This window comes from Protomyctophum parallelum (assembly GCF_964188405.1).
Source record: "Protomyctophum parallelum genome assembly, chromosome: 20".
NCBI classification, from domain to species: Eukaryota; Metazoa; Chordata; class Actinopteri; order Myctophiformes; family Myctophidae; genus Protomyctophum; species Protomyctophum parallelum.
The window spans coordinates 6,893,980-6,919,589 of NC_139718.1; the positions used below are offsets into that span (position 1 = coordinate 6,893,980).

Genomic DNA, 25,610 nt, shown 5'->3' on the forward strand with positions numbered 1-25,610 from the left:
ACAGGGGCATTGGACGTACAGTAAGGTGTGTGTGTGTGTGTGTGTGTGTGTGTGTGTGCGGGGGACAGGCTTGGTGCCAGAGGAGCAGGACAGTGCAGAGGCGGATCCGTGTAGCGAGGGGGGCAAGCTGCAGGACCTTCCCCCCTGCTGGGGTCTGGACATCGTCTGTGGGAAAGGAACCGACTTCAACTACGGCCCGTGGGCCGACCGGCAGAGGTACTACGCCACGTCGCAACGCACATCCACGCTGTTCCATTTAGAACACACCCCCCCCCCCCTTATGTTCTGGGTCAGGAACCCACCTAACCTCACCCTGGGCAAGACCTAAGCTGAAAAGACTATCAGCGGAAGTTGCGGGATTTTAGCTGAAGTATTGCCCAAGGAAATGACGTTGATGCTTTGCAAATCAGTTTACATACATTCTCCACGAATGAAACAAGTGTTGTGATTGGTCGGGAAAATATCGCATCCGGGGGAAATACATCTGACGGATGTTCCGGAGGATACATCTGACGATAGCTTCTCTGCCTTACGTTGTGACCAGGCTTTTCTTTATGCTTCTCTGCCTTACGTTGTGACCAGGCTTTACTTTATGCTTCTCTGCCTTATGTTGTGACCAGGCTTTACTTTATGCTTCTCTGCCTTACGTTGTGACCAGGCTTTTCTTTATGCTTCTCTGCCTTATGTTGTGACCAGGCTTTACTTTATGCTTCTCTGCCTTATGTTGTGACCAGGCTTTTCTTTATGCTTCTCTGCCTTACGTTGTGACCAGGCTTTTCTTTATGCTTCTCTACCTTACGTTGTGACCAGGCTTTACTTTATGCTTCTCTGCCTTATGTTGTGACCAGGCTTTTCTTTATGCTTCTCTGCCTTACGTTGTGACCAGGCTTTTCTTTATGCTTCTCTGCCTTACGTTGTGACCAGGCTTTTCTTTATGCTTCTCTGCCTTACGTTGTGAACAGGCTTTACTTTATGCTTCTCTGCCTTACGTTGTGACCAGGCTTTTCTTTATGCTTCTCTGCCTTATGTTGTGACCAGGCTTTTCTTTATGCTTCTCTGCCTTACGTTGTGACCAGGCTTTTCTTTATGCTTCTCTGCCTTATGTTGTGACCAGGCTTTTCTTTATGCTTCTCTACCTTACGTTGTGACCAGGCTTTTCTTTATGCTTCTCTGCCTTATGTTGTGACCAGGCTTTTCTTTATGCTTCTCTGCCTTACGTTGTGACCAGGCTTTTCTTTATGCTTCTCTGCCTTACGTTGTGACCAGGCTTTTCTTTATGCTTCTCTGCCTTACGTTGTGACCAGGCTTTTCTTTATGCTTCTCTGCCTTATGTTGTGACCAGGCTTTTCTTTATGCTTCTCTGCCTTACGTTGTGACCAGGCTTTTCTTTATGCTTCTCTGCCTTACGTTGTGACCAGGCTTTTCTTTATGCTTCTCTGCCTTACGTTGTGACCAGGCTTTTCTTTATGCTTCTCTGCCTTATGTTGTGACCAGGCTTTTCTTTATGCTTCTCTGCCTTACGTTGTGACCAGGCTTTTCTTTATGCTTCTCTGCCTTACGTTGTGACCAGGCTTTTCTTTATGCTTCTCTGCCTTACGTTGTGACCAGGCTTTTCTTTATGCTTCTCTGCCTTACGTTGTGACCAGGCTTTTCTTTATGCTTCTCTGCCTTATGTTGTGACCAGGCTTTTCTTTATGCTTCTCTGCCTTATGTTGTGACCAGGCTTTTCTTTATGCTTCTCTGCCTTATGTTGTGACCAGGCTTTTCTTTATGCTTCTCTGCCTTATGTTGTGACCAGGCTTTTCTTTATGCTTCTCTGCCTTAGGTTGTGACCAGGCTTTTCTTTATGCTTCTCTGCCTTACGTTGTGACCAGGCTTTTCTTTATGCTTCTCTGCCTTATGTTGTGACCAGGCTTTTCTTTATGCTTCTCTGCCTTACGTTGTGACCAGGCTTTTCTTTATGCTTCTCTGCCTTATGTTGTGACCAGGCTTTTCTTTATGCTTCTCTGCCTTACGTTGTGACCAGGCTTTTCTTTTCGCAGATAAGTAAGCCTGGGACCCAGGCTAACCTAGCCTGGGACCGCATTTCATTTCGGGTTCATGATCCGGTCGGGAGCGGATGATATCGTTATGTCATGTTGTAGTCATTGTTTTGTAGTCGACAGGCAGGAACAATCAAACGGAACTTCCTTTTCCCTCAAACCGATTTTTTCTCAATAAAAGCTGCATGCTACGAGAGCTTTTATTGTTGTTCTTCCGAATTGAGGGAAAAGGAAGTTCCGTTTGATTGTTCCTGCCTGTCGACTACAAAACAATGACTACAACATGACATAACGATATCATCCTGATGACTACATAACAATGACTACAACATGACGTAACGATATCATCCACTCTACGAGCTTGTAGGTCTGCTATTTTTGAAAAATCGAAGAACAACTGACATAGAAACATAGCTTTTTCAGGAAACTGTCAGGATGTAGAAGACATTTTTAGAATCTGATCTCAGATGACTGAGTGCCAAGCTACGAGCTTGCAGATCTGCTATTCAGTGGCCTTCAATGGGGCTTAACGCGGCTGACATTGTCTCGTTTGCGTGCGTCCAGGGACAGCCTGTGGAAGTTCTTCCTTCCGGCGGACTTCCAGGCCATGAAGGTGTCGGACGTTCCCGAGCCGGGGAAACTCAGGCAGATCCTGGCCTTCGAGCTGCGCATGAACATCATCACGGACGCCACCATCGACCTGCTCTTCACCAAGAACAGGGTACCTGTCTGTCTGTCTGTCCCCTTCTCACCAAGAACAGGGTACCTGTCTGTCTGTCTGTCCCCTTCTCACCAAGAACAGGGTACCTGTGTCTGTCTGTCTGTCCCCTTCTCACCAAGAACAGGGTACCTGTCTGTCTGTCTGTCCCCTTCTCACCAAGAACAGGGTACCTGTGTCTGTCTGTCTGTCTGTCCCCTTCTCACCAAGAACAGGGTACCTGTCTGTCTGTCTGTCCCCTTCTCACCAAGAACAGGGTACCTGTCTGTCTGTCTGTCCCCTTCTCACCAAGAACAGGGTACCTGTCTGTCTGTCTGTCCCCTTCTCACCAAGAACAGGGTACCTGTGTCTGTCTGTCTGTCCCCTTCTCACCAAGAACAGGGTACCTGTGTCTGTCTGTCTGTCCCCTTCTCACCAAGAACAGGGTACCTGTCTGTCTGTCTGTCCCCTTCTCACCAAGAACAGGGTACCTGTGTCTGTCTGTCTGTCTGTCCCCTTCTCACCAAGAACAGGGTACCTGTGTCTGTCTGTCCCCTTCTCACGAAGAACAGGGTACCTGTCTGTCTGTCTGTCCCCTTCTCACCAAGAACAGGGTACCTGTCTCTCTGTCTGTCCCCTTCTCACCAAGAACAGGGTACCTGTGTCTGTCTGTCTGTCTGTCCCCTTCTCACCAAGAACAGGGTACCTGTGTCTGTCTGTCTGTCCCCTTCTCACCAAGAACAGGGTACCTGTCTGTCTGTCTGTCCCCTTCTCACCAAGAACAGGGTACCTGTCTGTCTGTCTGTCCCCTTCTCACCAAGAACAGGGTACCTGTCTGTCTGTCTGTCCCCTTCTCACCAAGAACAGGGTACCTGTGTCTGTCTGTCCCCTTCTCACCAAGAACAGGGTACCTGTCTGTCCCCTTCTCACCAAGAACAGGGTACCTGTGTCTGTCTGTCTGTCTGTCCCCTTCTCACCAAGAACAGGGTACCTGTCTGTCTGTCTGTCTGTCCCCTTCTCACCAAGAACAGGGTACCTGTCTGTCTGTCTGTCCCCTTCTCACCAAGAACAGGGTACCTGTGTCTGTCTGTCTGTCCCCTTCTCACCAAGAACAGGGTACCTGTGTCTGTCTGTCTGTCTGTCCCCTTCTCACCAAGAACAGGGTACCTGTCTGTCTGTCTGTCCCCTTCTCACCAAGAACAGGGTACCTGTCTGTCTGTCTGTCCCCTTCTCACCAAGAACAGGGTACCTGTCTGTCTGTCTGTCCCCTTCTCACCAAGAACAGGGTACCTGTGTCTGTCTGTCCCCTTCTCACCAAGAACAGGGTACCTGTGTCTGTCTGTCTGTCTGTCCCCTTCTCACCAAGAACAGGGTACCTGTGTCTGTCTGTCTGTCCCCTTCTCACCAAGAACAGGGTACCTGTGTCTGTCTGTCTGTCCCCTTCTCACCAAGAACAGGGTACCTGTGTCTGTCTGTCTGTCCCCTTCTCACCAAGAACAGGGTACCTGTCTGTAACTGTAGATTTATTAGACTAAAAGCTTATGATATTTAATCGACTAAAACTAGACACTAAACACTAACACATTCCACTAAAATGTTACTAAAACTAAATGAAAACTATTCAAGAAAAACTAAAATCAAAATGTGCTGCCAGAAACAACGCTGGTTGTTTAGTTAGCTCCCCCATCAGACCTCCATCTAACCTAACCTCACGTCACCTCGCTCTCTCTGTCTCTCTCTGTCTCTCTCTCTCTCTTTCTCTCTCTCTGTCTCTCTCTCTCTAGGAAACCAATGCCATCCATGTGAATGTTGGGGCAGGTTCCTACCTGGAGGTCAACATCCCGATGACTGTAGGACAGAGTGGTACGCTGCTAATTATTGATTTATTCACATTAGAATCTAGCATTTCCCGTCAGTGTGTGTTTGTTGGTTGGTAGAAACAATTTATTCCTATTCGCTAAACTACGCGGCATCAAAGGTTTTATTGGCTAGGCCCTAGCGTTATAATACAAGTTAGGCCTTTAGCAAATTAGCAGACGCTTGGTATTAGCAAGGGTAACACCCTTGGTTGGCGAGCAGGCCGTTGGTCCTGCTCGCCTGAGGACTCCAACTAAGTTATCTCCGCTCCCGAACGGATCAGAAAACCCCGAAATTGGTCTATTGATCCGAGGCTATAGGTGTGTAGCGTACTGATCATTGTGTGTTCCTGTGTCCTGTCCTACAGGTTATTGTACTGATCATTCTGTGTTCCTGTGTCCTGTCCTACAGGTTATTGTACCAACATTAAAGGACAACTGCTGCATGTGGACACCACCACTAGCATGCAGTTCAGGACCCTACTGGAGGCCGAGATGTTGGCTGTACGTACGCACGCACGCACGCACGCACGCAGTGCTTTACTTTGTTGACTAAATCTTTGACGAAAAATGCCTTTGAAATACGAACGTTTCTCGAGTTAACCTGGACTAGACCTGTGCTTCTGGAGAACCGTGGGTCCGACCGACCCGATACCTGTCACGGCACTCCCCGTGGGGGGTGTGGAACGCGTGTGTCGAATGTGAAAGTCGGTGGGGCCAACGGTTCTCGAGTTACGTGCATTACAACCGTACACACACACACGCACGCACACACGCAGAGATGTGGCGCATTATATAGTATATTACTGACGTAGATATACTAGATTATACTAAAGATAAATGAGGGGAAACACCGATGGCATGTTTGTGTGTGTAATGTGTATGCGTGTGCATTTCAGTTCCACGTGATCGCCAGCTATCCCAGGGTGTGGAACATGCCTCAGTCGTGGCAGTGTGAGATCGAGGTGTACAAAGCCACGTACCACTTCATCTACGCCCAGAAGAACTTCTTCTCAGGTACCATACCGTTTTAACCAACCAGTGCTGTTGTTTTCGTCGACAAAAACCAAGGCGAGAAAATTTATGTTCGTCGACTACCTTTTTTTTCCCTGACGAAAACTACATGGAAACTAAAATGAAAACTAAGCTATGATACAATATACATTAATGGACAAAATTACCACTGCTGTGTGCATGCATGCAGACCTGATCCAGGACTGGGCCAGCGACAGCGCCCCAGACATCTACTCCTTCGTGCCGTACTCCTGGACCTTCAACATCCTGTTCCACCAGTTCGAGATGATCTGGGCAGCCAATCAGCACAACTGGATCGACTGCTCCACCAAGCAGCAGGAGAACGGTGGGTGGGACAATGTGCACTCCACCACCGTTGCACCCATTTAACACTATTTAGAACTGAGAGCTTAGAGCTCTATTCTACAAAATGTCTTCTAAAGTATTCCAGGGTACTTATATGGTGCACTATGTTCTGTGTGTGTGTCTTCTATTCCAGTGTACCTGGCCGCTTGTGGCGAGACCCTCAACATAGACTTCACGTTGCCTTTCAACGACTTCGTCCCCACAACCTGCAACACGTGCTTCTGTCTGAGAGTGAGTCACAGCATTATTATCATGTGTGTGTGGCGTGCGCCCGCCAAGGTTATAATAGTTAACTAAAACTAACTAAAAAACTAAAACTAGAATTAAACAAACATTTTAGTTAACTGAAACTAATACAAAATACAAATTAATTAAAAAAACGATAACTAAACTGAAACTATATTGTGTGTCCTCAAAACGAACTGAAATTATAGACAAAATACCCTTAGTTTTAGTTTTTATCAATATTTATATGCCTTTCAGATATTTATAATATAATCCTTTTAAAATTAATTCGATTAATTTCCTCAAGTTTTACTAAAGTTTTCAGCACCTTACGGCAGCATGTAGGCACGCTAACCCTAACCCACAAATAAACCATAAAAAAAACTAAAACTACCGTAAGCATTTTCACCAAAATAAAAACTAAATAAATACTAGCAAACCCGCTTCTAAAAACTAACTGAATTAGAAAAAAATATGTCAAAACCAGGGGGGCAGTCAGACAGATATTTTGTGAAGCCTATAAGGAAATCGCGATTCATATAATGGCCTGTTGTGGCGCTGTCATTGGACCCAGAAAAACCCATAGCCCCATAGAAGTCCATGTATTTGGGCCCAACTTCACCTAGACTGTATTACCTTAATAAACATGGTCATGAATACTTTCTGCTTCCAGTCACTAGTTTAAAGTCTAATTTCTAATGTCATAATATTCTTTTTGGAAAATTATGGTCCCATTAATTAAAAAAATTACCATAAAGTCGCGTATGTTCTGAGGGGCGTGGCTACCGTTACAGTCTATGATCGGGATTCCCCTCCCACTCGAGTCAAAATAAAAACCAACGGAGAAAAAGGGGGGGAAGTCCCGCCTCGTGTCTGGGCCAGCCAATGGCCAGCTGGGCCAAAACGGAGCCAGCCAATGGCCAGCTGGGCCAAAACGGATCTAGAAATATGGCGATTTACATCAGGAATTACCATAGAATTACAGGCTTCATTTTACGTCCATGTTAGACCCGGGGAACGCTTTGTCCATATTTTTTACAGTCTATGGTCAAAACTAACAAACGAAACTATAATGGAAAAAAAAAACGAAACTATTATATAACCTTGGCGCCCTTAGGCGGAGGACACAGACATGCGCCTGTCGCTGCCAGAGTGCCAAAAAAAGTGCCAAAAAAAAAACGAAACTATTATATAACCTTGGCGCCCTTAGGCGGAGGACACAGACATGCGCCTGTCGCTGCCAGAGTGCCACCCCAGCCGCTACCCGCTACTCACGCTGGCCAAAGACTACCAGAACGTCAAGCTGCCCCCCGACATGCCCGGAGAGACCCTGGGGGCTCCGCCGCCCAAGACCACCAAGCCACGCTGGAGGAACATCACCCACGCAGAGTGAGTCCTTAACCCATTCTGACCTGAGATCAGATTCTAAAAATGTCTATTACATCCTGACAGTTTCATTATTAACCCATTCTGACCTGAGATCAGATTCTAAAAGATTTTTCAAAAATAGCAGACCTACAAGCTCGTATCGCGCCACTCGGTGGCGCGATATGAGCTTGTAGATCTGCTATTTTTCAATAGCTAAAGCATAACATGATGCCAACACCAAAATGGGTGCCCGGTCAGAATGGGTTAACCCATTCTGACCTGAGATCAGATTCATACGAGGTTTCTGCTGGACACACACTCGTCTGATTAACCCATTCTGACCTGAGATCAGATTCTAAAAATGCCAGTCGTTCTTCGATTTAAAAAAAAATAGCAGACCTACAAGCTCGTATCGCGCCACTCGGTGGCGCGCTATGAGCTTGTAGACGTCATGTTGTAGTTCGGTGGTCACCTCACCACCGAAAATCCAGACTATGTACAGTATGAGCCTTCACTAGTACTTGTTTTTAATTATTATTATTATGATGGTGCTTTTAGTGGCACTAACCAAGCTTATCCTCAGCATACTTTTTGCCATTGAAAAATATATATAGCGCGGCACCGAAGCTTGTAAGATCTGCAATTATTTTTAAAAATCATGAAAATGTGGCGCAAATCTTTTGAATAATTATATTCGTTGAGAGCAAACGTTTTTAACTCCCCCATGTGATGTAAGCATACGATGTTGTGTGTGTGTGTGTGTGTGTGTGTGTGTGTGTGTGTGTGTGTGTGTGTGTGTGTGTGTGTGTGTGTGTGTGTGTGTGTGTGTGTGTGTGTGTGTGTGTGTGTGTGTGTGTGTGTGTGTGTGTGTGTGTGTGTGTGTGTGTGTGTGTGTCGTCAGGGCGGGCTGGGTGGACTGTTGGAGCGTTCCGAACTTCCTGCTGACCATCGACTACACCTGGCATCCCATCTACCCCCAGAAAGCAGACGAGCAGCTCAAACACTCCTGTAAGCTCCACCTCCGGCCAACATCCTTGATCATGCTCCCTTAACCCATTCTGACCTGAGATCAGATTCATACGAGGTTTCCGCCGGACACACACTGGTCTGATGAACCCATTCTGACCTGAGATCAGATTCTAAAAATGTCAGTCGCTCTTCGATTTTAGCTCGTATCGCGCCACTCGGTGGCGCGATATGAGCTTGTAGATCTGCTATTTTTAAATGGCTAAAGCATAACATGATGCCAACACCAAAATGGGTGCCCGGTCAGAATGGGCTAAATTCTTTCATTATGCGCCCTAAAGTCCTTGATTTATGCACCCTAGTAAAATCCTTGATTATGCAGTCTAAAATCCTTGTTTTTTTTGTGATGAAATATGTGTCGTTTTATGTGATTTCTTTTTTTTTATGTGGTGAAATTGCGGAAATTTGTGAAATATGTGTAAAGTTGCGAAATATGCTTTTGCAATATATGATTTTGTCGTCTAAAACTGTGACGAAAGATGTTCGTCAACAAATCAAAAATAGTGTAGATGAGAACTAAAAGACAAGTCATTGCACTCTGAAAATAGCAGATCCACAAGTTCACAACGTGTGGCGCTGTGACGCCTTATGAGCTTATAGCTCGGCTATTTTCAGCATGCAACCAGGTCTAAAATCAGCCATTTGAACACCGCCACGTAGGCCAGTCAATCTAAGGTTTGACCCAAAATAAATTGCGATAGTAATCGTTCAAGGTTTTATATGATCCTTAGGGTCATCCAAATGTCACATGAAAAATTCTGAATGAAATGTGACTCTTCAGAGCGAACATTTTTAACTTAAATATTTGCTTCTTAGGGGTCCCCTGGAACTACATAATTTGAGATGAGGGGTCCGTGGCCCAATAGAGATAATTCCGGGGGGTCTGACATAGAAACACAGGTTTTTCAGAGAAAAACGTTAGGATTTAGAAGCCTTTTTTTTTGTTTTTTAATCGACCCCAGTCCAAGATGGGGACAAACCAACACGGTTTCTCTCTCTCTCTGTCTCCCTCTAGTGTCAGAGATGGAGGAGTACATGCTGTCGTCCCTGCGGCCTCCAGAGCATGGCTCCGCGGGGGGTCACCACCACCACCACGGGGCTCCTCCCCCTCCGTACACCGCCACCTCCTCCTCCTCCGGAGCCCCCGGCGCCACCTCGGGGGCCAACAGCAACGCCGCCGCCGCCCCCGGGGGGCGCCTGGGGGCCGGCCACCCGTCAGAGCTGCCGCCCGACCGGCTGCGCGTGGAGATGGAGATGACCCCCGACTCCCAGGTCATCCTGTACGGACCGCTGCTCCGGGCGCTCTTCTCCATCAAGGTACGCTCAGAGCCGTAGAGGTATAGACCAGGTCATCCTGTACGGACCGCTGCTCCGGGCGCTCTTCTCCATCAAGGTACGCTCAGAGCCGTAGAGGTATAGACCAGGTCATCCTGTACGGACCGCTGCTCCGGGCGCTCTTCTCCATCAAGGTACGCTCAGAGCCGTAGAGGTATAGACCAGGTCATCCTGTACGGACCGCTGCTCCGGGCGCTCTTCTCCATCAAGGTACGCTCAGAGCCGTAGAGGTATAGACCAGGTCATCCTGTACGGACCGCTGCTCCGGGCGCTCTTCTCCATCAAGGTACGCTCAGAGCCGTAGAGGTATAGACCAGGTCATCCTGTACGGACCGCTGCTCCGGGCGCTCTTCTCCATCAAGGTACGCTCAGAGCCATAGAGGTATAGACCAGGTTATCCTGTACGGACCGCTGCTCCGGGCGCTCTTCTCCATCAAGGTACGCTCAGAGCCATAGAGGTATAGACCAGGTCATCCTGTACGGACCGCTGCTCCGGGCGCTCTTCTCCATCAAGGTACGCTCAGAGCCATAGAGGTATAGACCAGTCCTGCCCCCCCCCCCCCCTCGAGAGACCCGGAAAATAAATCGCCGTTCATTTTCCTCATAGGCATTTCTTAACCCATTCTGACCTGAGATCAGATTCATACGAGGTTTCCACTGGACACACACTGGTCTGATTAACCCATTCTGACCTGAGATCAGATTCTAAAAATGTCAGTCGTTCTTTGATTTTTCAATAGTTAAAGCATAACATGATGCTAACACCAAAATGGGTTCCCTATCAGAATGGGTTAAAGTATTTATTTAAAGACGGTTACGCCGCGGACAAAGCCAACTCGGATCGTGACAAATCATGACAATGAACACAATGTTTTGGGCCGATCAAAACATTAGAAAGAAGAAAATAAAGGCAGGAGACAACACTATTTGTTTTGTTTTTCTTCTTTCTAATGATTTGATCGGCCCCCAAAACATTGTGTTCATTGTCATGATTTATCACGATCCGAGTTGGCTTTGTCCGCGGCGTAACCGTCTTTAACCCATTCTGACCGGGCACCCATTTTGGTGTCGGCATCATGTTATGCTTTAGCTATTTAAAAATAGCAGATCTACAAGCTCATATCGCGCCACCGAGTGGCGCGATACGAGCTTGTAGGTCTGCTATTTTTGAAAAATCGAAGAGCGACTGACATTTTTATAATCTGATCTCAGGTCAGAATGCGTTCATCAGACCAGTGTGTGTCCGGCGGAAACCTCGTATGAATCTGATCTCAGGTCAGAATGGGTTAAATAAATACTTAAAGAAATGGCTATGGGGAAAAATGCATTGGGATTTATTTCCTGGGCCACAGGTTGTTCTGAAAGGGGGAGGAACTGCGACGCTCTATAGACCGCAGTCGTTCCCAAACTGTGGTGCGTGCACCAGGCTGGACTGGGATAGATTTTCGGCCCGGGCATTTTCACGTGAATTTGGCCCAGACCGGCCCACCAAAACCAGCACGAAGATAGCAGAAACTCTACCGCCCGCTCCGTCGAGGCACACACAAACAAACAAACAAGCCCTAATAATACCACCACTTTTACTGAACAACATAAATGATACAAACCAACAGACAACTATACACAACCCTTTGTAGAGGGTTTATTTGTCACTCACTGATGTACAGGTACAGTGACATTATCATGATGGCAGAATGGCAGCATGCCCGGACCTTTCCTGGTGGCCTGCCGCCTATTGGCCTGCCTGTCAAAAAAAAGTTAATTTTATTTATTTCTTTTAACCCATTTTGGGCACCCATTTTGGTGTCAGCATCATGTTATGCTTTAGCTATTTAAAAATAGCAGATCTACAAGCTCATATCGCGCCACCGAGTGGCGCGATACGAGCTTGTAGGTCTGCTATTTTTGAAGAATCGAAGAGCGACTGACATTTTTAGAATCTGATCTCAGGTCAGAATGGGTTCATCAGACCAGTGTGTGTCCAGTGGAAACCTCAAATGAATCTGATCTCAGGTCAGAATGGGTTGATCATGGCGGCCCCCTACCGCGTGGCCAGTCGAGCCCTGGCGTGCAAGCCTTGTGGTGTGCGAGCGCGTAGAGGGTGCGCGACAAGGAGGAGGTAAACAAAATAAAAAATAAAGAAATGGCAAAAATACAATAAATAAAATCAAAACATCTCTCCACCCCCCACCCCCCCCTCTCTCTCTCCTTCTCTCTCCCCCCCTCCCCCTCCCCCTCTCTCCAGGAGAACTACTTTGGAGAGGACGACATGTACACAGACTTCGAGGAGGCGCTGACGTCCAGCCCCGTGCTGTCCACCTCCACGTCGTCCGGCATGGGGGGCTGGTCTCCGCTGGGCATGGAGGAGAGCGGCGAGCAGAGGGCCACGGTCCACCCTCTGGACCTCCGGCCCTGGGACATCACCGTCCTCATCAACCTCTACAAGGTCCACGGACGCTTCCCCATGGTGAGACCCTCCACACACACACACACACACACACACACACACACATGGTGAGACCATCGACTGTGTTGGGTCTTTCCCATGGTGAGACCATCGACCCCTCTATCCCTCTCTCTATCTCTCTCTCTCTCTCTCTCCCATGGTGAGACCATCGACCCCTCTATCCCTCTCTCTATCTCTCTCTCTCTCTCTCTCTCTCTCTCTCTCTCCCATGGTGAGACCATCGACCTCTCTCTCTCTCTCTCTCTCTCTCTCTCTCCCTCTCACCATGGGACTTTCCCATGGTGAGACCATCGACCCCTCTCTCTCTCTCTCTCTCTCTCTCTCTCTCCCTCTCACCATGAGACGCTTCCCCATGGTGAGACCATCGACCCCTCTCTCTCTCTCTCTCTCTCTCTCTCCCTCTCACCATGGGACTTTCCCATGGTGAGACCATCGACCCCTCTCTCTCTCTCTCTCTCTCTCTCTCTCTCCCTCTCACCATGGGACTTTCCCATGGTGAGACCATCGACCCCTCTCTCTCTCTCTCTCTCTCTCTCTCTCTCCCTCTCACCATGAGACGCTTCCCCATGGTGAGACCATCGACCCCTCTCTCTCTCTCTCTCTCTCTCTCTCCCTCTCACCATGGGACTTTCCCATGGTCAGACCATCCACGACGACTGTCGAACGAAATAATCGTTCGTCGACTACCTTTTTTTTTCCACAGACAAAAACGACATAGAAATGTAATGAAAACTAAGCCATGATGACTAAAACTATGACTAAAATATACTGTCAATTTCGTCAACAGATAAAAACTAGACTAAAATGGAAGGAAGGGACTATAGTGGACAAGAGATCCACTATAAGTCATTTTACACTTTGGTTGCGTGCTGAAAATAGCCGATCTACAAGCTCACAACGCGTCGCCCTGCGAGCTTGTAGATGGGCGGAATTTCAGTGTAAAATCAGTCATTAGTTTACGACGGCGGCATCAAGGCCCGCCAAAATACATTTTAGTCGTCTAAATCAACTGTGGATTTAGTATGTTTGTGTGCCCCCCCCCCCCCCAGCACTGCGGTACTGAGGGTCCAGAGGGCCCGTCGGGGTATCTGGAGCGTCTGTGTTTCGAGATGAGGAAAGGCTACAAGGAGACGGTCCTTCAGTTCCTGCTCTCGCCCATGCACGTCTTCGTCTCAGACAACTACCAGGTGACCTACCAGGGACATTAAAACCCCTTTTGGTGTTATGTTATGCTTTATAGCTATTGAAAAATAGCAGATCTACAAGCTCAGGTGCCGCGCTACAAGCTTGTAGGTCAGCTATTTTTTGAAAAATCAAAGAACGACTGATACATAGAAACACATGGCTTTTTCAGAAACGTCTCAGGATGTCGAAGACATTTTTTTTAGAATCTGATCTCGGGTCAGAATGTGTTCTTAACCCATTCTGAACGGGAACCCATTTTGGTGTTAGCATCATGTTATGCTTTAGATATTGAAAAATAGCAGATCTACAAGCTCATAGCGCGCCACCGAGTGGCGCGCTACGAGCTTGTAGGTCTGCTATTTTTGAAAAATCGAAGAACGACTGACATTTTTTTAGAATCTGATCTCAGGTCAGAATGGGTTAATCAGACCAGTGTGTGTCCAGTGTGTCCAACCTCGTAATGAATCTGATCTCAGTTCAGAATGTGTTCTTAATGTGTGTTTCCCCCGTTCCCGTCCCCAGAGGTTTAGAATCTGATATCAGGTCAGAATGTGTTCTTAATCAGACCAGTGTGTGTCCACAGTGTGTCCTCCAACCTCGTATGAATCTGATCTCGGGTCAGAATGGGTTCTTGATGTGTGTTTCCCCGTCCGTCCCCGTCCCCAGAGGCCCACGGCGGACGCGGTGCTGCGTGACGGTCACATCAGCCTGTCGGGCCTCCAGATGAGGGCCCACGCCATGTTCTCTGCGCAGGGCGTCCCGCCGGGCAGCGACACGCTGGAGTACGCCTGGCTCATAGACCTTCAGACCGGGGCGCTCACCGGAAGGGTCACCGTCCCACAGGTGGGCGTGTGTGTGCGTGTGTGTGTGTGTGTTAGGGCTGTGAATCTTTGGGTGTCCCACGATTCGATGCGATTCCGATTGTTGGGGTCACGATTCGATTCAAAATCGATTCTACGATTCTCGATTCTCCAAAAACGATTTTTCATTTTCCAGTTTCAAAACTATTCTCTATTCAAAATTATTCTTGATTCAATACATAGGATTTCATCACAATCTACTCCAGCCAACTGAAGTGATTAACTTGAAAATGAAGACATGATGTTTACTGTAAGGGTGAGGGTTAGGGTGAGCTTACATTTCATATTATAAACACCATGTAGTGTTAACTCCTGTAACTAACCAGAAATAAAATAAAATAAAAACAAAACAAAAAATATATATATTAATAAATAATAATAAACAAATACATTTTTGGAAATTATGAATCGATTTTGAATCGTTAATAACGGGAATCGCGATTCTAATTCGAATCGATTTTGTTTTGACACCCCTAGTGTGTGTGTGTGTGTGTGTGTGGTGTGTGTGTGTGTGTGTGTGTGTGTGTGTGGGTGTGGTGTGGTGTGTGTGGTGTGTTTGGGGTCATACCTATGTTCCCTCAGCCCTATGTTCCCTCAGCCCCGAGGTGCGCTGCGGGTCGGGAGAGGGTTGCGGTTAGGTTTAGGTGTCTGCCCCGGGGGTGCGCTGCAGGTCGGGAGAGGGTTGCGGTTAGGTTTAGGTGTCTGCCCCGGGGGTGCGCTGCAGGTCGGGAGAGGGTTGCGGTTAGGTTTAGGTGTCTGCCCCGGGGGAGGTTAGGGTTAGGGTGAGGGAGGAGGTAGGTTGTCGTAGGCTGAGGGAACATAGAGCTGAGGGAACATAGGTACGGTCCCGTGTGTTTCACAACTTGGCTGTGTTGGTCGCAGAGTGGATGGCAGACAGTCGGATACTGCGACACACAAACAAAACCCTCTGTATCTAACATGAATGTAATCCAAGGCAGCACGCGTTGCTCTTCCATAAACAAAACCCTCTGTATCTAACATGAATGTAATCCAAGGCAGCACGCGTTGCTCTTCCATAAACAAAACCCTCTGTATCTAACATGAATGTAATCCAAGGCAGCACGCGTTGCTCTTCCATAAACAAAACCCTCTGTATCTAACATGAATGTAATCCAAGGCAGCACGCGTTGCTCTTCCATAAACAAAACCCTCTGTATCTAACATGAATGTAATCCAAGGCAGCACGCGTTGCTCTTCCATAAACAAAACCCTCTGTATCTAACATGAATGTAATCGAAGGCAGCACGCGTTGCTCTTCCATAAGGCCATAATCCAGGGCATAATGTCTCTCGTAAAGCCAATGGCACCTGGCACACTGATTGGTTTAAGTTGCGTAACGCCCACACCACACCTATGCATAATGTAATTGGGCAGCGGAGGTGTTCTTAAATAAAGGACAACTTTAGTTTTTTTCAACCAAGGTTCATGTTTTAGGTTGTTATTAGAGAAACTAAAAGGTGAGTGTTCATTTTATTTCATTTGCTGCTTTCTTTCGTTTTGGGGATTTTAGCAGTTTTTGACAGGGGGGCGGGGGCATTCGAGCATGGGGCTAAATATGTATTTTTTTACAAAATATTATGGCGATTAATTTTTTTATTATTTACTATAGTCCTAATAAACCCCAATAAATTACATCTGGCCACAAAAGATCACAGGATCTATTGAATGTGACAAACTGACATATTGAGCATATACACACAGTATAAGCCTTCCCCCAGTAGGATACCTTCACATTCAGTAGATCCTGTGATCTTCTGTGGCCACATGTAATTTCCTGGGGTTTATTAGGACTATAGTAAATAATAAATAAATAAATCACCATCAAATTTGGTAAAAAAAATACATATTTAGCCCCATGCTCGAATGCCCCCGCCCCCCTGTCAAAAACTGCTAAAATCCCTAAAACGAAAGAAAGCAGCAAATGAAAGAAAATTAACACTCACCTTTTAGTTTCTCTAATAACAACCTAAAACATGAACCTTGGTTGAAAAAAACTAAAGTTGTCCTTTAAGGATTTTGGCGGTGGCATAAGATAGCCAAGTTAAGAGGGGTGAGCGCCTCTCACACAATACTGAATCCCCAAATTGAGGAAAAAGTGCCCCTGGCGCAAGATAGGCCCCATAGGGTCCTATCTACCCTTTCCCCTAAACTTCTTTGCCATATTTTACTATCTTGAAAAACATTTTAACATAGTTCAACTAGCTGATATGTTTTTAAAAATAGTTAAAAAAAAGGCTAATTGGCCCAGGCCGTAGCGTAACGGTCTGGGCACCGGACTGGTGATCCAGTCGCGGTGTGCCGCGGGTTCGACTCCCGGACCCGACACGGCCTTTACTGCATGTCATCCCCCCATCTCTCTCCCGTTTCCTGTCAGCCTACTGTCTGTCCCTTCAAAAATCAATAAAAGGCGTAAGCCGCAAAAAAAAAAAAAAAAAAAAGGCTACCGGTAATTAGTGTAGCTATTAGGGGTGGCATAAAAAGTATTTTGCATTGGTTGGAAGTACTGTACTTAAGTACAATTTTGAGATATTTGTACTTTACTTGAGTATTTACAGTACTTTTACTTCTACTCCACTACATCTCGGAGACAAAATTTGTACTTTTACTCCACTACAGTTATTTGAAAACTTTAGTTACTAGTTACTTTGGGGATTTAAGTTTTGATTAGAAAACATACACTAACCACTTCAACCCTAATGCGTTGCGACGAGCTTGTAGATCGGCTATTTTCAATAGATTTTCTACACATTTTGAACTTGTGAAATGGGACATTCATGAATATTTTTTGTTGATGCCGACACTTGTACATTTTCAATTCCGTACTTTTAACCCATTCTGACCGGGCACCCATTTTGGTGTCAGCATCATGTTATGCTTTAACGATTGAAAAATAGCAGATCTACAAGCTCATATCGCGCCACCGAGTGGCGCGATACGAGCTTGTAGGTCTGCTATTTTCTTTTTTATCGAAGAACGACTGACATTTTTAGAATCTGATGTCAGGTCAGAATGGGTTCATCAGACCAGTGTGTGTCCGGCGGAAACCTCGTATGAATCTGATCTCAGGTCAGAATGGGTTAAGAAAAAAACATTTTTTCCACTTTGTTTGGACAGATTGCCAGTCTGATGGAGTGGGGAGAGACCTACCTGTTTTACCTCTTTTCCACTTTGTCTGGACAGATTGCCAGTCTGATGGAGTGGGGAGAGACCTACCTGTTTTACCTCTTTTCCACTTTGTCTGGACAGATTGCCAGTCTGATGGAGTGGGGAGAGACCTACCTGTTTTACCTCTTTTCCACTTTGTTTGGACAGATTGCCAGTCTGATGGAGTGGGGAGAGACCTACCTGTTTTACCTCTTTTCCACTTTGTCTGGACAGATTGCCAGTCTGATGGAGTGGGGAGAGACCTACCTGTTTTACCTCTTTTCCACTTTGTTTGGACAGATTGCCAGTCTGATGGAGTGGGGAGAGACCTACCTGTTTTACCTCTTTTCCACTTTGTCTGGACAGATTGCCAGTCTGATGGAGTGGGGAGAGACCTACCTGTTTTACCTCTTTTCCACTTTGTTTGGACAGATTGCCAGTCTGATGGAGTGGGGAGAGACCTACCTGTTTTACCTCTTTTCCACTTTGTCTGGACAGATTGCCAGTCTGATGGAGTGGGGAGAGACCTACCTGTTTTACCTCTTTTCCACTTTGTTTGGACAGATTGCCAGTCTGATGGAGTGGGGAGAGACCTACCTGTTTTACCTCTTTTCCACTTTGTTTGGACAGATTGCCAGTCTGATGGAGTGGGGAGAGACCTACCTGTTCCACGTGGTGTCACGAGAGTTCCAGTTGGAACAGCCCAAACCCTCCGTCATCTGTCAACACGGCAAGGACCGCCGCCTCTGTGACGCCAAGGTATTAAATAAAACTATTATTAGGGTAGGTTTACTCTAATAATCTCTCTAACACAGTATACAAAAGAAATGCATGAAATGGAGTATAGACTCCACGTTGTTGACGACCCAGACTGTATTGTTCCGTTCACAGCTGAGCCGTGTTGTTAGACTCCACGTTGTTGACGACCCAGACTGTATTGTTCCGTTCACAGCTGAGCCGTGTTGTTAGACTCCACGTTGTTGACGACCCAGACTGTATTGTTCCGTTCACAGCTGAGCCGTGTTGTTAGACTCCACGTTGTTGACGACCCAGACTGTATGGTTCCGTTCACAGCTGAGCTGTTATATATAGCAGACTGTATGGTTCCGTTCACAGCTGAGCTGTTATATATAGCAGACTGTATGGTTCCGTTCACAGCTGAGCTGTTATATATAGCAGACTGTATTGTTCCGTTCACAGCTGAGCTGTTATATATAGCAGACTGTATTGTTCCGTTCACAGCTGAGCTGCCTCCCGGGGCCGTGCAGGACGTCCGAGGAGCTGAAGTACACCATGACCCGTCTGGCCATGGACGGAGTGGACCTGTTCATCGCTGAGCACGGCTGTGCTGCCAGCGTCAAGGTGCACGCCGTTTACAATTTAAGGCATTTGTAGCAGACGCTCTTGATCCAGAGCGACTTACATTTAAGCAAAAACAAAAGCATGTCATAGATCATATAAATAGTAGTTGTCATGAATCATGTATAAACTAAGAACGTAACCGTGGAGTATCTATGTCAACTATACATACTATACTATATTATATATTATACAATATACATGTGTACTATAAAGTGCTAAATGACTACATAAAATGCAATTCTAGTGCCGTCTACGTAACGAGCTATAAGTCTGTCTAAAATAATATCTAAGTCGACATAAAATGCTATCTAAGGGGCTGCTAGGCTAGGGCAAGTGCTATGGGCCATGGTGGAGTCTGAAGAGGTGGGTTTTCAGACTACGGCGGAAGATTGGGAGTGGACTCCCTGGCATATCTTTTCAAATGAGTGTCATTTTGGGGGTTCCTTCTTGACCTGAAGACCTTTAACCCATTCTGACCGGGCACCCATTTTGGTGTCAGCATCATGTTATGCTTTATCTATTGAAAAATAGCAGATCTACAAGCTCATATCGCGCCACCGAGTGGCACGATACGAGCTTGTAGGTCTGCTATTTTTTTTTTTAATCGAAGAACGACTGACATTTTTTAGAATCTGATCTCAGGTCAGAATGGGTTCGTCAGACCCAGTGTGTGTCCAGCGGAAACCTCAGTATGAATCTGATCCCAGGTCAGAATGGGTTAATAATACTGTCCCTCTCCGTCAGATGGGCGCCATCCGGCTGGCCAACTGCAACCTGCACAACCAGGCGGTGGGCGAGGGCATCAGCGCCGTGGTGCAGGACGTCAACGTACGCCAGTTCATGGAGCAGACGCAGCAGGGTGAGTGGACCCAAACACACACACACAGGCCTCCCCCCAAAGCCAGGCTTCACAGCAGCAGCAGGGTGAGTGGACCCAAACACACACACACAGGCCTCCCCAAAAGCCAGGCTTCACAGCAGCAGCAGCAGGGTGAGTGGACCCAAACACACACACACAGGCCTCCCCCAAAAGCCAGGCTTCACAGCAGCAGCAGCAGGGTGAGTGGACCCAAACACACACACACACACAGGCCTCCCCCAAAAGCCAGGCTTCACAGCAGCAGCAGGGTGAGTGGACCCAAACTCACACAGGTCTCCCCCAAAAGCCAGGCTTCACAGCAGCAGCAGGGTGAGTGGACCCAAACACACACAGGTACATTGTGCATTGCAGAAACTGCAGATACATAACGTTAGTGTTCTTATTATTGTCCGTCTACTCTGGGTTTCATAGTGCAGCGTGAGTCTGCGATAGCCGATCTACAAGCTCACAGCGCGTTAATTGCGCTGATTGACGGTGCACGTCGTGCAGCAGTTTTACTGTATAAAACTATAATAATCATGCTATGCTTTAGCTATTGAAAAATAGCAGATCTACAAGCTCGTAGCGCGCCACCGAGTGGCGCGCTACGAGCTTGTAGGTCTGCTATTTTTGAAAAATCGAAGAACGACTGACATTTTTTTGAGAATCTGATCTCAGGTCAGAATGGGTTCATCAGACAGTGTGTCCAGTGGAAACCTCATATGAATCTGATCTCAGGTCAGAATGGGTTAATGTGGGTTTATCAGAGCCAGTGCAGACAGTGCAGCTGTGAGTGAGTAGCTGCTGCTGCTGCGTCCGTGCACCAATAGAGCGACCGCGGCGGCGGCGCGCATGCTAGAAATTATTTTAAAAATATATGTCGGGCTTCCGGGTCGGGGCTCGGGCCTTAACTCCACGGGCCACGGGCCGGGGCCAGGGCCTATATTATTTTAGGCCCGTTGCAGGGCTCTAACTCTCTCCACCACTGAACGCTGATCTGGGATCTGGTGTTGTGCTTTTCCAGGCGTGGGCGCGGCTCACCCCCCCGTGCTGCGGCGCTCCTTCTGGCTGGAGGCCGGCTCGGTCAACTTCAACCTGATCACGGCCGACATGGCGCTGGCGGCCGACCACCCGGCCAAGTGCGAGGTCCAGAGACACTTCCTGGAGCTCCACGACGCCCAGACCAAGAGGTAGGAGCCAGCGCCCCCTATATAGCGCATTGTAACGGGGTAGACTCCATCTCCCAGGGGTCTATAGCGCATTGTAACGGGGTAGACTCCATCTCCCAGGGGTCTATGGGGCATTGTAACGGGGTAGACTCCATCTCCCAGGGGTCTATTGGGCATTGTAACGGGGTAGACTCCATCTCCCAGGGGTCTATGGGGCATTGTAACGGGGTAGACTCCATCTCCCAGGGGTCTATGGGGCATTGTAACGGGGTAGACTCCATCTCCCAGGGGTCTATATAGCGCATTGTAACGGGGGTAGACTCCATCTCCCAGGGGTCTATGGGGCATTGTAACGGGGGTAGACTCCATCTCCCAGGGGTCTATGGGGCATTGTAACGGGGGTAGACTCCATCTCCCAGGGGGGTCTATAGCGCATTGTAACGGGGGTAGACTCCATCTCCCAGGGGTCTATGGGGCATTGTAACGGGGGTAGACTCCATCTCCCAGGGGTCTATGGGGCATTGTAACGGGGGTAGACTCCATCTCCCAGGGGTCTATGGGGCATTGTAACGGGGGTAGACTCCATCTCCCAGGGGTCTATGGGGCATTGTAACGGGGTAGACTCCATCTCCCAGGGGGGTCTATGGGGCATTGTAACGGGGTAGACTCCATCTCCCAGGGGTCTATGGGGCATTGTAACGGGGGTAGACTCCATCTCCCAGGGGTCTATAGCGCATTGTAACGGGGTAGACTCCATCTCCCAGGGGTCTATGGGGCATTGTAACGGGGGTAGACTCCATCTCCCAGGGGTCTATAGCGCATTGTAACGGGGTAGACTCCATCTCCCAGGGGTCTATGGGGCATTGTAACGGGGGTAGACTCCATCTCCCAGGGGTCTATATAGCGCATTGTAACGGGGGTAGACTCCATCTCCCAGGGGTCTATTGGGCATTGTAACGGGGGTAGACTCCATCTCCCAGGGGTCTATATAGCGCATTGTAACGGGGGTAGACTCCATCTCCCAGGGGTCTATATAGCGCATTGTAACGGGGGTAGACTCCATCTCCCAGGGGTCTATTGGGCATTGTAACGGGGGTAGACTCCATCTCCCAGGGGTCTATGGGGCATTGTAACGGGGGTAGACTCCATCTCCCAGGGGTCTATATAGCGCATTGTAACGGGGTAGACTCCATCTCCCAGGGGTCTATGGGGCATTGTAACGGGGGTAGACTCCATCTCCCAGGGGTCTATGGGGCATTGTAACGGGGGTAGACTCCATCTCCCAGGGGTCTATATAGCGCATTGTAACGGGGTAGACTCCATCTCCCAGGGGTCTATGGGGCATTGTAACGGGGGTAGACTCCATCTCCCAGGGGTCTATGGGGCATTGTAACGGGGGTAGACTCCATCTCCCAGGGGTCTATGGGGCATTGTAACGGGGTAGACTCCATCTCCCAGGGGTCTATGGGGCATTGTAACGGGGGTAGACTCCATCTCCCAGGGGTCTATATAGCGCATTGTAACGGGGGTAGACTCCATCTCCCAGGGGTCTATAGCGCATTGTAACGGGGTAGACTCCATCTCCCAGGGGTCTATATAGCGCATTGTAACGGGGTAGACTCCATCTCCCAGGGGTCTATAGCGCATTGTAACGGGGTAGACTCCATCTCCCAGGGGTCTATATAGCGCATTGTAACGGGGTAGACTCCATCTCCCAGGGGTCTATAGCGCATTGTAACGGGGGTAGACTCCATCTCCCAGGGGTCTATAGCGCATTGTAACGGGGGTAGACTCCATCTCCCAGGGGTCTATGGGGCATTGTAACGGGGGTAGACTCCATCTCCCAGGGGTCTATATAGCGCATTGTAACGGGGGTAGACTCCATCTCCCAGGGGTCTATGGGGCATTGTAACGGGGGTAGACTCCATCTCCCAGGGGTCTATATAGCGCATTGTAACGGGGGTAGACTCCATCTCCCAGGGGTCTATGGGGCATTGTAACGGGGGTAGACTCCATCTCCCAGGGGTCTATGGGGCATTGTAACGGGGGTAGACTCCATCTCCCAGGGGTCTATGGGGCATTGTAACGGGGGTAGACTCCATCTCCCAGGGGTCTATAGCGCATTGTAACGGGGGTAGACTCCATCTCCCAGGGGTCTATGGGGCATTGTAACGGGGGTAGACTCCATCTCCCAGGGGTCTATGGGGCATTGTAACGGGGTAGACTCCATCTCCCAGGGGTCTATGGGGCATTGTAACGGGGGTAGACTCCATCTCCCAGGGGTCTATAGCGCATTGTAACGGGGTAGACTCCATCTCCCAGGGGTCTATGGGGCATTGTAACGGGGGTAGACTCCATCTCCCAGGGGTCTATGGGGCATTGTAACGGGGGTAGACTCCATCTCCCAGGGGTCTATATAGCGCATTGTAACGGGGGTAGACTCCATCTCCCAGGGGTCTATATAGCGCATTGTAACGGGGGTAGACTCCATCTCCCAGGGGTCTATGGGGCATTGTAACGGGGGTAGACTCCATCTCCCAGGGGTCTATATAGCGCATTGTAACGGGGGTAGACTCCATCTCCCAGGGGTCTATATAGCGCATTGTAACGGGGGTAGACTCCATCTCCCAGGGGTCTATAGGGCATTGTAACGGGGTAGACTCCATCTCCCAGGGGTCTATAGGGCATTGTAACGGGGGTAGACTCCATCTCCCAGGGGTCTATGGGGCATTGTAACGGGGGTAGACTCCATCTCCCAGGGGTCTATAGCGCATTGTAACGGGGGTAGACTCCATCTCCCAGGGGTCTATGGGGCATTGTAACGGGGGTAGACTCCATCTCCCAGGGGTCTATATAGCGCATTGTAACGGGGGTAGACTCCATCTCCCAGGGGTCTATGGGGCATTGTAACGGGGTAGACTCCATCTCCCAGGGGTCTATATAGCGCATTGTAACGGGGGTAGACTCCATCTCCCAGGGGTCTATGGGGCATTGTAACGGGGGTAGACTCCATCTCCCAGGGGTCTATGGGGCATTGTAACGGGGGTAGACTCCATCTCCCAGGGGTCTATGGGGCATTGTAACGGGGTAGACTCCATCTCCCAGGGGTCTATATAGCGCATTGTAACGGGGGTAGACTCCATCTCCCAGGGGTCTATGGGGCATTGTAACGGGGTAGACTCCATCTCCCAGGGGTCTATTGGGCATTGTAACGGGGGTAGACTCCATCTCCCAGGGGTCTATGGGGCATTGTAACGGGGGTAGACTCCATCTCCCAGGGGTCTATGGGGCATTGTAACGGGGGTAGACTCCATCTCCCAGGGGTCTATAGCGCATTGTAACGGGGGTAGACTCCATCTCCCAGGGGGGTCTATTGGGCATTGTAACGGGGGTAGACTCCATCTCCCAGGGGTCTATGGCGCATTGTAACGGGGGTAGACTCCATCTCCCAGGGGTCTATGGGGCATTGTAACGGGGGTAGACTCCATCTCCCAGGGGGGTCTATAGCGCATTGTAACGGGGGTAGACTCCATCTCCCAGGGGTCTATGGGGCATTGTAACGGGGGTAGACTCCATCTCCCAGGGGTCTATTGGGCATTGTAACGGGGGTAGACTCCATCTCCCAGGGGTCTATATAGCGCATTGTAACGGGGGTAGACTCCATCTCCCAGGGGTCTATGGGGCATTGTAACGGGGGTAGACTCCATCTCCCAGGGGTCTATGGGGCATTGTAACGGGGGTAGACTCCATCTCCCAGGGGTCTATGGGGCATTGTAACGGGGGTAGACTCCATCTCCCAGGGGTCTATAGCGCATTGTAACGGGGGTAGACTCCATCTCCCAGGGGTCTATGGGGCATTGTAACGGGGGTAGACTCCATCTCCCAGGGGGGTCTATAGCGCATTGTAACGGGGGTAGACTCCATCTCCCAGGGGTCTATGGGGCATTGTAACGGGGTAGACTCCATCTCCCAGGGGTCTATGGGGCATTGTAACGGGGGTAGACTCCATCTCCCAGGGGTCTATGGGGCATTGTAACGGGGGTAGACTCCATCTCCCAGGGGTCTATGGGGCATTGTAACGGGGGTAGACTCCATCTCCCAGGGGTCTATATAGCGCATTGTAACGGGGGTAGACTCCATCTCCCAGGGGTCTATGGGGCATTGTAACGGGGTACACTCCATCTCCCAGGGGTCTATGGGGCATTGTAACGGGGGTAGACTCCATCTCCCAGGGGTCTATGGGGCATTGTAACGGGGGTAGACTCCATCTCCCAGGGGTCTATAGCGCATTGTAACGGGGTAGACTCCATCTCCCAGGGGTCTATTGGGCATTGTAACGGGGGTAGACTCCATCTCCCAGGGGTCTATAGCGCATTGTAACGGGGGTAGACTCCATCTCCCAGGGGTCTATGGGGCATTGTAACGGGGGTAGACTCCATCTCCCAGGGGTCTATAGCGCATTGTAACGGGGGTAGACTCCATCTCCCATTTAGTTCTAGTCCTGCTTTTGTCACCGGACATGTTTTAGTGTTTATAGTCTAGTTTTTGTAGACTGAATATCGTACGATTTGTTTTTCCCGTCGTACTGGCATATCTTACACCTGGTTGCATGCC

At 48.8% G+C, this 25,610-nt stretch overlaps 1 protein-coding gene across 1 annotated transcript in view; it reads left to right on the plus strand.

The window, feature by feature from the left end:
- kiaa1109 (KIAA1109) overlaps positions 1-25,610 on the plus strand; it is a 196,078-nt gene that overhangs the window by 17,412 nt on the left and 153,056 nt on the right. The window contains exons 10-26 of the mRNA XM_083792424.1: positions 69-216; positions 2,607-2,763; positions 4,524-4,602; positions 5,008-5,099; positions 5,495-5,612; positions 5,800-5,955; positions 6,109-6,206; positions 7,411-7,589; positions 8,470-8,576; positions 9,610-9,911; positions 12,175-12,396; positions 13,446-13,583; positions 14,248-14,424; positions 18,237-18,365; positions 18,849-18,968; positions 19,713-19,827; positions 20,852-21,017. Of these exons, the coding sequence (XP_083648550.1) occupies positions 69-216; positions 2,607-2,763; positions 4,524-4,602; positions 5,008-5,099; positions 5,495-5,612; positions 5,800-5,955; positions 6,109-6,206; positions 7,411-7,589; positions 8,470-8,576; positions 9,610-9,911; positions 12,175-12,396; positions 13,446-13,583; positions 14,248-14,424; positions 18,237-18,365; positions 18,849-18,968; positions 19,713-19,827; positions 20,852-21,017 (2,503 nt within the window). The remainder of the gene's footprint in view (positions 1-68; positions 217-2,606; positions 2,764-4,523; positions 4,603-5,007; positions 5,100-5,494; positions 5,613-5,799; positions 5,956-6,108; positions 6,207-7,410; positions 7,590-8,469; positions 8,577-9,609; positions 9,912-12,174; positions 12,397-13,445; positions 13,584-14,247; positions 14,425-18,236; positions 18,366-18,848; positions 18,969-19,712; positions 19,828-20,851; positions 21,018-25,610) is intronic.